The sequence below is a fragment of the Phodopus roborovskii genome, unplaced genomic scaffold (genome assembly GCF_943737965.1).
Source record: "Phodopus roborovskii unplaced genomic scaffold, PHOROB, whole genome shotgun sequence".
Taxonomy (NCBI): domain Eukaryota; kingdom Metazoa; phylum Chordata; class Mammalia; order Rodentia; family Cricetidae; genus Phodopus; species Phodopus roborovskii.
This window is the reverse complement of record NW_026126418.1, coordinates 20,551,287-20,562,132: the sequence shown is the minus strand read 5'-3', so window position 1 is coordinate 20,562,132 and position 10,846 is coordinate 20,551,287. Positions and strand designations below refer to the sequence as shown.

The 10,846-nt window shown below is 47.8% G+C and overlaps 1 protein-coding gene across 1 annotated transcript in view; it reads right to left on the bottom strand.

Annotated features, from left to right (window-relative positions):
* Positions 1-2,889: 2,889 nt before the first annotated feature.
* Positions 2,890-10,846, bottom strand: part of P2rx3 (purinergic receptor P2X 3) — a 31,710-nt gene continuing 23,753 nt past the window's right edge. The window contains exons 9-12 of the mRNA XM_051184309.1: positions 4,618-4,711; positions 4,274-4,339; positions 3,555-3,632; positions 2,890-3,036 (exon numbers count right to left, since the gene is read on the bottom strand). Coding sequence (XP_051040266.1) covers positions 2,923-3,036; positions 3,555-3,632; positions 4,274-4,339; positions 4,618-4,711 — 352 coding nt within the window. The 3' untranslated portion in view covers positions 2,890-2,922. The remainder of the gene's footprint in view (positions 3,037-3,554; positions 3,633-4,273; positions 4,340-4,617; positions 4,712-10,846) is intronic.

Here is a 10,846-nt window from a genome sequence, read left to right as displayed (position 1 = left end):
TTCACCTCACTGATGGTGGATGCCCAGGTCTGTCTTGGTGGAAGGATTGTTGCCTCTGCTCCTAATCATGGCATAGCATCCTGTCAAGGAGGTGGAGCGGCCTAGGAGTGGGTGCCACGTAGGTCCCTGTGTCAAACACTGTAGTAAGTGGACTCTTATCTCAATGCTTCTAAAGAGAAAGTGGGATTGTTGCTGGGGTGGGAGGGTGAGCAGTAAGGAAGACATTTCAGCTTAGATTTTACAACTTACCACAGCAAGATATTGCTTAGCCCAGGTAACATATATAGATAAAAGACCAGTCAACAAGTTTCCTGACTTTTCCCCCAATAGATGTACCACAGAAGTCAACATCTTATACTCAAGCATCACAAATCTCTTGGTTCAAGTCAGTTTGACTTCCATCCCTTCATTTTACTCAGCCTCAGTTTCCTTTGTAAAATGAAGATTGAATTAGGCAATGCCTGCCATACATTTGGCAAACAGCTTGCCAATGGTGAGCCACTCCACCACCGACTGACAGCTTGTAGGCCAAGCAATGTAGCTTTGAGAGTGAACACAACTTCCAGCTCTAGTTCCAAGAACTGTCTATTTGTTTTTCTACCAAATAAAATTAATAACAAACCACAGAAACCTCCCCAGGTGTGGTCAGGGCCCGTGTGACTATGTTGGTGATGGCGCTGAGTAAACCACAGTTTATCAGATATAAGCTGGCTGTTGTAATTTCTACTATTAGCCTACATCTAGGACTTGATTCAGACAAAGAGAGCAGAGAATGGGGTTTACACACTTACTGGAAGTTCCAGAAGAGGCTCAGGCCCTCAGGGGAGGATTATCTTAGTCTGGGGTATCATTGCCTTCCAGGACAGGGCCTCCATCTCTTACTAGGAAGCATCTCCGTGAGCTCAGCCTTAGTTTAAAGGGGGCTGTGTGCATTCTTACTGGAGGATGTGCTGTTTCCCTTACTGATATCTCTGCTGAAGAGATGAAGCCTGGCCAGGTCTCCTGATACTACCCAGGACCTGATGCTGGTGCTGGGGAGATAGTATCCCATTGCCCATAATGATGGGGGCTGGGAACAAGCACAGGGAGGGAAGGGCTGATGACCCTGGTGGGAGGACTTTTACCCCTTCTCCCCCTGGGGTGGGGATCATCAGGGCTGTGTCTGTTCAAGCACTCCTGTAGAAGCCTCCCCAAAGCACTCCTGGACTACCCCTTCCCCTCATCTCTCTGTACCTTCGGATGAGGGACCAGCCCTCTGTCTACATGTATGTTCAGCTCTGCTAAGACCATGTTCCCAGAGCAAATTGGCCCTGACACTAAGGAAATTTATACCTCAGTCCCAATTCACTTGCATGAACCTGATACCTAATTCTGTATTCATTTTAAACAGACACCCATAGCTGGATGATGGCATTTGTCTGTAAATCCCAGTACTGGGGAAAGGTTGAGGCCAGCCAAGGATACATAGCAAACAAAGTCTTTTCATCAAAAACCAACCAACCAAAACAGAAAAAAAAAAAAAAACCCAAAACAAAAAAGCCTCTCAAGCTGCTTCTTTCTCAAACCTTGATCTGTCCCTGTGCGATTTAGGGCTTCCTCTCCCTCTCCCCTTTTCTTTAACAGTCTAGAAAGGAGACAGGACATCTGAGTCAATGGAGACAAAGTGGACTTGACTTCTGTTCTGAGCACAGGACACAAGGCAAGCCATTTTCCATCTCTGGCCTCAGTGCTGATGATCTGTAAGCAAGAGGGTTGGACATGATGGTTTCTGAGGCCCTCTTTGCTCTTAACTGACCATATGTTAGGATCACATGGTACAGGCCTGGCTTCTTTTTTTGAGACGTTTTTATGGGTCTCAGGCTGGACCCTATCTCCACTTCCTGAATGCTGGGATTAAAGGTGTATGCCACCATACCTAGTGTATATAGTGCTAGAGGTTGGCCCTAGGGCTTTCTTTATACATGCTAAACAAGCACTATACCTACTCAGCTACAGCCCTAGCCCCTAACTGAGGTTTTTCCAATAATATTTAAACAAGGACAGCTGATGTCCTGGGGTGTGCTAGGTTTAGAAATCACTTCTCACCTGTCGTGGTGTGTGTGTGTGTGTGTGTGTGTGTGTGTGTGTGTGTGTGTGTGTGTGTTCTATCTGAATTCTGGAATGAGGGTCTATGTGTGTGAGGGCCTACCTGGAGAATAAAGGTCTATTCCTCAATTTGGGCTTGAGATACGGGGATATGCAAGGAAAAATTCACTGACAGGCATACCTCATATTTTCTTCTGAAGCTAGATTTGGCCAAGTTAGAAATGAGAGTTTATACTCCATCTCACTGGGCTTCCCTAAAGTAGGGCCTACACTCCTGAGGAAGCTCATGGTGCTAGTCATGGGAAAGGCAGAGAAAGGCAACTGACACAAAGGGTATACACTGAGGAAGTTCATTCTTCCCTCATAGATGTGGGCAAAGGAGTTAGATCTGGGTATAAATCTCATTCTCTGGCCATGACTCGGTCTCCCTGAGCCTTTGCTTCTCTTCAAAAACAAAAATCAGAAACATACCTTATAGGATTATTTTAAGGGCTCAATGAGATAATGCATATGGAAGTACCTGATACTTGGTAGCCCCCTATGGGTGTTACCCTAGCAACTATTTTCTCTATCCTTTGCAAAAGGATGGATCCTGCTGCCTCAGGACCCTGGGAAGCAGATAGGAGGCATGCAAGGGGAAAAGGTAAGATTCTGATCTTAGTGGGAAATTACCTGTCTGCTGAACAGTGAGGGTCTAGATACCTGGCTGTGGTCTTTTGGGTGAGCAGCAGAAATGAGAGCCTCTCTCTTCCCTATCCCACCCTCATCTGCCCAGATAGAGTGGTCCATTGGGAGTCCTGCAGCCTAAGGTTGAGCATGGGACCCTGGGAAGAGGCCCTAGTGGCCAATGGAGTAGGCGCCTGAGTCTGTGGACTGTTTCTCCACAGTGGCCTGGTCACTGGGGAACACTGGGTTGGTAGAGGTGGTGCCCTTCAGTGTTGTCTCATTCACCTGCAAGCATAAAAGTTGGCATTGTCATGTTTGATGTGGGATGGGATCTTCCAAAGTGACCCCTTTGACAGAACCAGCAGTGGAGTGGGGTGGGGCTGCCTGGTCATTAGGGAGGTAGAGTAAGTCTCTGAGAGCCCAGGATCGTGCATGCATTCCAAGGGAAAACTATAACCTGGGCCATTTCCAGGCAGGATCTGTCCTGCCTGAGGCATGGACAAGTGACAGTGAGTGGTGCATAGGTTGACAATGACCCAAAGAACTACCCCCTCCCAGTTTTTTTCTTGTAAGGGAAGGACTGGTGTCATTGTGCATGCTAGGTAAACACAGGACCCTGAACTACACCCAGCCTGAAATCTCCAGAGTCCATTCTTGGCCTAGCTCTCTCTTGGACCCCACATACCAACGGAGGCCCACTGAAATTGGTTCAGAGCACTGGGGACAGTAAGCCATTGAGTGTCCCCAGGGCCCAGCAGCCCTCCTTGCCCTGCTTCCTTTGCTTTCCAGTCTCCCCAGCTCACCTCCTCAAACTTCCTGGCTTTGTAGTGATCAGCCCCTTTGAGGAAATTGAGCAGGATGATGTCACAGAGAACAGTCCCCTGGAGGAGGAAGAGGGGCAGTGCAGGCTCAAACAGCTGTTTGCTCTGACAAGGGCAGGGCTCAAATGCACCCCCCCCCCCCATGCTGCCCAGCTCTTGGCTAGGACTATCTTCAACAGACAGGTTGGTTGGGGAAGAGGGGCATGAAGGGGTTGAATCTTCTGTTGAGACCTGACTGTACATACAGCTCTTCTCAGAATAGTCCCACAGGCTCTTCAGGGTCCTCTATGGCCCTCCTTCTAGCTACTGAGAAATACCCTGTGTCACAAGCACAGAGGTTGTGAAGGCAGAAGCAGAGGGAGCTGGGGAGCAGTCCCTGGCAGTGGGCCTTTGTCCCCACCTTCCCTCGTGGCTCTGTTCCTCACCATGACATCTTGGTGAGGACTGTGGAAACAGAGTCCCTCCCTCCCTTCATGGTGGGAGGTAGGGAGTTTTGATAAGACAGAACCACTTGAAAATAGGAAGGCAGTCTCTGGAGCACATGAGCCTTGGGAGGCAATGACGGCAGATGCCCAAACCAGGGCTACTTAGCAGCAGTGTTGGAAGCCAGAGGGAGGGCTTAACTGAGCTGTTTGACAGCATCATGCCTGGCTGGGCCCCACCCCAACTGCCCTGTAAGAGCCTGGAAAGGCTGGACTTACCACTCCCACAGAAGTGAAGGCGGCCACGGAGCTGATGATGGTAGGGATGATGTTGAACTTGCCAGCCTGGATGTATAAGGAGCAAGACATGTAGACAGAAGGTCCAATAGAGAGGGGGTAAGGGAAGGGCTGAGGTTAGACTTGGGCTCCTGTTAGAGAGGTAGTGGAGCCTGAAGGGTTTATGGAGGGTCAGACAATTCCACTCTACATAGTATAGGGAGCTGATGGGGGAAGTGGTCAGTTGGCCAGTGAAAGACCCCAGCCCCTGAGAGCCTCTTCAAGGCCCAAGTGTAAGCATGGGAAACCTCCCTGGCTCCCCTCATATGCTAGACCCCAGGACTCACGTTCCCATACACCAGCACATCAAAGCGGATGCCAAAAGCCTTCAGGAGTGTGCGGTATTCACTGCCATTCTCCATCTTGTAGTATTTGGCAAACCTGGAGGCAAGATGTGAAAACGGGTCTCCTGTGTGAACTCTTAGGGTTCTTTAGTACTCAATAGTCATTAATCAAGCAGTTGATGGTTGGTAAGATGCCTGCCATAGTTCTTCCTGCACTGATATGGAGACTTCAACAACAGATTCTGGGGCCATACCTAGAACCTACAGAATCAGCATCTTTGTTGGTGAGTGGTGTGTGTGTGTGAGTGAGCCCATGACTGCTGGGTGCTTTTTGATAAGCTGGGGGCTTAGAGAAATGATCACATTTCACTCCTCCCACACTCAGGTGTTATCCACACAGAAGGGTAGTGTTCACACCCCAATTTGCAGATGCCTATGGCAGGGAGGAGACCAGCCTGTGGCTTTGGGTTGGAATTGCATTGACCATTTGGACTCTAAATCAAATATACTTCTCCCTGTATGGCTCTGCCTATCACAGACCAGGCTCTAACCTCAGCACTGTGTAATCTCTCTGAGAAAAATCCCACTGCTGTGAAGTGGGTTCCTAATGTCAGGAATAAGTGTCATGATGGAAATAAAAGAGTCCAGATAGTTGTAAGTGTAAAGCCAAAGCTGCTTTTGTTCGGTGCTAACTTTGTTCTCTGAATGCAATGGTTGAGGTGGTGTCTCTCCTAGGGACATTCACATTTGAACCTGTACAGCTGGGAGATGAAGTGTGCATCCTAAGAGGATCTGAGCTGGAGGATCACAGCTGTGGCAGGAAGACAGGGTGAAAATGCTGGCCATTGCTCTGGCTGCCTTTGGGGAACTCTAGAGCCAGATAGAAATGGGTCTAGATCCTACAGTCATCATCTGAAAATAGTGTAGCCTTTAATATTTGTTAGCCCCCAGGGTATCAGCTCCCATGTCTATAAAATAGGGGTGTGCCTGTCCTATTAAAACAGCTGGTGAATACTCACCAAAACCAACTCAGTACTACTAAAATCCCACAACAGATATCCTGTCTACTGAACGCCATCTTTCTCTGCCCAGCTCTGGCCCAGGGAGCCTGTCTCTTGCTGCTTCTGCCAAGCAGTCTGCTTGGTTTTTAGGTGGGTTTGTCTAAAGGGTTTGTCCAACAGGAGAGCGGAAAGGATGGGTGTTCAGTCTGCTTAGCCTTCAACAGTGGCTTACTTCCCACATAGGCCAAGGGCTTGCAGAGCAGCTTCAGCTTGATCTAGAGTCCACATTTTCTCCAGTTGCTTGCCTATGCCAGCCCTGGGATGATAGCTTCCACAGGCTACCAGCCTTGGGGTCCTTCAGCACCAAGGTTTGCTGAGAAACATTCCTTTTGTTCACTGTGTGCATATACGTCACTGGGATTGATTCAATAAACAAGCTTACTGGACAATAGCTGAACAGGATACAGTTAGGTGGGAAAGCCAAACTGAGGATGATGGGACGAGGAAAGGCAGAGTTTGAAATGCCACCCAGCCACTGAGGGGAACAAGACATGCTAGAGGACAGGTAAAGCCATGAGCCACTTGGCGAAACATACATTAATAGAAATGGTTTAATTTAAATGTAAAATCTAGTTAGTAATAAGCCTGAGCTATAGGCTGACATTTACAATCAATATAAGCCTCTGCCTAGTAATTTGGAAGTGGTTCCCAAGATGGGAAAACTCCACCTACATAGGCTGCCACCTCTTGTCCCATGTTTCTTCATGTAATCGAATCTTTTGAGGCCACCTACCCTTTTGAATACCTACCCTAAATGCCCCCATTTTCCAGATGAGGGAGCTCAGGCCCAGATGTTTCTGCTATCTGGAAGCAGTACATACAGTAAAGTTCAGGTAGCAGATTTCTGTTCCTACCCATACCTGGACAAGGCCTGAGTCTGAGTGCTGAATCTGCCACCAAGTAAAGCTGAGAACCATTCAGTGGAAGCATTCTCAGGGGTGTCAGACACAAGGTGTTTCCTGTGGGCCCTGCAGTTGAAGGGACAGAGTGGGGGAAGGCCCGAGAGTCTTCTCCAGAGAGCAAGACCCAGGATAAAAAATGGCAATGACCCGAGAGGGATGCTGAATGAAGAACAGCCACTGAGCAGGAAGAAAGGAAGGCTTGGAAGTCAAGAAAAATGTGTGAGGAATGAGACAATGTTTAAATCTGGTAAAGTAATGCCTGGGTAACAGTGGGAGAGCACTATACAGGTCAAAGCAAAGCAGACTGAATTCAAATGCAGCAGCAGGAGGATGGAATGGACTGCAGGAAGGGTACCAGTTCTATACCCATGGTGAAACCCAAGAGCCTGGATCTTCAAGGCAACCTCCAGGGATATCTCCAAGAAGTGTTTGAAAAGGACAGAAGATTTCAGAAATGGCTTTCAAACTGCCTTGAGGGTATGTAAACCAGCAGACCACGACCATCTCAGCACCCACTATTTATAAAGCCCCAGAAATATATTCAGAATACCTCAGTTAACCTCATGAATAATGCACTGTTGCTGACCCATTTTATAGATGAGAGAGAAGAGCAGGTAACTTGCTTGAGTCAGTATTCTGATGACTTCTGGTTCTATGACTCCACAGCCCAAACTTGGAATCTCTGAACCATCTGTCTTTAGCTAGCTGTTAAGGATGCAGGCACCCCTTAGGTCTTAGAGACCTTCTAAATTCTGCTTTCTCACACCACTGGAGAACTGAAGATGCCTGTCACAGTGATGTACTCATAGTAACTGGGCAAGGAGAGTGGGGAGAAATCACAGATGTTTGAGGCGGGGCAGGGGCTGGGCTTGTGGTCCTGTAGCCTTCACATACAGCCTGAGGCTGCATCCATGATGAGCGCTCTGACATGGACTCAGAGAACAAGAAGTTGGCATCCTAGGCTCCACTGGTTAAATTTATCCTGGGAAGGAATGTGAAGGGAACAGGGAGAAAAATCAGAGGGACTTGGTTTTCTTCCAGCACCTGCCTTCCAAGAGGCAATAAGCGTGGTAAGATCACTATCTCACCAGCCACCCACCCTCAAGGAGGCTTGGCAGGGAAAGCTTCTCTTCCTGCTGGGAGGGAGGAACTGCAAAGCTTGGGGAGGAGGGTCTAGGCTGCAGACAGGGCCAGACTCCGCAGAGTCCAGACTGCTCCAGTGGAGCCAGAGGTCACAGAAACTGTCTGATTTGTGAGGTAGGCGATGGCTCAGGTCACAGGGGCTTGTGGTATCTTCTCTCTTGAGGCACAGTTGGACCTTACTTCCCAGTCTCTCATACTTAGCTAGTGCTCCTTCTCTGGCTATTATATGGAATGTGAATGGAAACGAGGCTTGTTACCTTGGGCTGAGATGGTTCAGTGCAGAGTACCTTCTGTGTTCTCCTTTCTTCCCCATCTAATGACTCATTGTTTAGGAACCAGAAGAGATTGATGAGGCAATCCTGGAGGAGACTGAGTCAAGATGGTAGCAGGCTAGAGCCCAGAATGGCTGCACAAAGCCCTCCAACATCACTGACCCATGATGCTAAGCCACTGTGAGAGGACTCTTTGTTACAGCAGCTATCAATACCTATCCTGACTGTTACAGCCTTCCCCCACCAGTTTATCACTGAGAAGAATGAGGCACAGTGAGAAGTGTTTTTCCAAAGGACAAAGAATGAGTTAGAGTCAAGGAGGACTAGCTCAAATGGATCAGTCCTAGGTGTAAGCTCCTAAGAAGTTCGAGATCCAAGGATGCTACTTGATTCTTCTTACCTCTCTGAGACTTTTACCTTTACTGAAGGGGAGGGGGGTGAGGTAGAGATAATGAATTTAGAGATCTAAGCTTCTTATCCTGAGGCCAAGATAAAGAAAAATATCTTTATTTGCCTTAACTCTTCTTGCTCCTGGAGATAATAATATCAGTAACAATTGTTGCCAACATCTACTAAATTTTTACTATGTAATGCAAAGTACATAATGCTCACAGAAGTCTCTATACTACTGTAGCTGCCGACATATCCTAAGTACTAGGTGTCAGCACCATATCAAGTGTTTTACACTTACTATTTTATTTTATGCTTACAACCATCCCATGTCATTGAGTACCTCTTACTTAACAGAAGAGAAGGCAGGATCAGAGGGGTTAAGAAGTCTAAGCCATGAAAGTCAATAGTCAGGAGAGTGAAAGCTGGACTCCAGGGCCAGTCCATACAGCTGCAGAGTCCATACTCTTAGCCAGTGCTGTGGTTTGAGCGTGGTTTGTCTCCTCTGAAGAGCATGTTGAAACTGCATCTCCATGGTGAGATGTTAAGAGTGGGATGGACAGGACTGAAACTGACGTGGGATGGACAGGATCTTTATGAGGTGAATAGGCCCTCTCCTAATGAGTCTCTGTTCCTGTGATTAATGGATAAATGTGTTAAAGAGGTATAGCAAGAGTGGATGTACTCAGCTAAGGAGATGGCTCAGCAGTTGAGAGTACTTGCTGCTTCTGCAGAGAACCTAGGTTCTCTGCAGCACCCACATGGTGGCTCACAACTCTCTAACTCCAGTTTTGGGGGATCTGACTCCTTCTTCTGACCTCTACAGACACCAGGCACACATATGGTGCACATACATACATGTAGGGAAAACACTCACACACATGAAAAAACAATTGTTTTTTTAAAGTGTGACTGGGGGTGGTGGCGGATGCCTTTAATCCCAGCAGAGGTAGGTGGATCTCTGTGAGTCCTAGGCTAGCCTAGTCTACATAGTGAGTTCCAGGACAGCTAGAGCTATATAGAGAGACCCTGTCTCAAAACAAAAACCAATCAAAAAGTGGGCATGCTGCAATAGTGGGTTCAGGGGTCTCTTGAATGTTACCTGTCTGTCACTATGTGATGTCTTATGCTGCCTCAGGACTCTAACAGCAAGAAGACCATCTCCAGATGGTCTCTACCCTCTACCTTGACTCAGAATCATGAGTCAAAACAAACCCCTTTTCTTTGTCTTTACCCAGCTATGGTATTGTTACTAGTATCAGAAAATGGAATAAGACAGCCAGCATTCTAGATTGTTCTCCTCCTTGGCCTGAATTACAGGCCCTCCTAATGTGAGCCACTCTGTCTCCCTCCCACAGCACATGCCTGCCTTCCTGCTCTAGACACAGGCTTTGGAGCTTTGACTTGTGCTATTCCCCTTTGCTCTGTGAATGCCTATTTATCATTAGGGCCCAGGCTCAGACAGTCTCTCATTTTTTTCAGTAGTCAACAAATGCTTAGAGCACCTACTGTGGCTGGGCACTGGGTTGGACACCACTGACACACTGATGAGAGACACATCAATCCATCACATCATCCAAAATGGGACACAGAGAAGGGCTTGGAAGCTGAGGAACACCAGGCTAAGCACAGGGCCGGTGAAGACTTTTGGCCTAGACTGAACTTCAGGCAAAGTTCTGGGTAGCAACAACATACTGAAACTGGAGAGGTAGGTGAGAGGTGGAGGCAGCACCCTTGGCTAAGAGGACAGCAGGTTCTTCCACAGGAAAGAACATGGTGCTCTAGAAGACACTGAGAGTATGGCTTGACTGGAGAGTAGATATGGACTAAAAGTCACTGTGGCCAGGTCTACTGGCTCAAGAGAGGACAGCCAACTGTGTACATCTCTTTCCAATCCCATGTTCAGTGACTTTACCCTTATAGCTTGACCACAGCAGGATAGTCACTATGGACAATGGCATCCTATAACCCCTAGAACAGACTTGCCAGTGCAGAGAGCTATAGTTGTGAAATGCTCCTACCCTACTTGTCCCATCTCCATCAGGACCCAAGCCTACTCCTGTAGAACCTGGATTCTGGTACTTGGTCTGTGGGCTATGAAGCCTACATCACCACCTGTGCTTGTCTAATGGTCTGGTGATCACAGTAAGGGACTGAGGAAATATTGGAAAAGCACATGGATTTCTCAGATTCTTAACCCCTCAAAGACTGAGTTTCTCAGTGCCAGCCTCTGGGCATCCTTCTGCTGGCTGGGCTTCTCCAGATTCTCCCAACTTGGCAGATGGAACTAGGATGGTGGTGACAACATGCTGTTTTCTCTCTCAAACAGAAAACATTTAGATCCAGCAGCTGGCTAGGTGGGAAGGTAGGTGCCACTGGTGGGGGATGAGTTGGGAAGAGAGAGGACATAAAGTATGTGGAGCACTTATACAAGCTCAGACTGGCCTGGAGGCTTCACACTCAC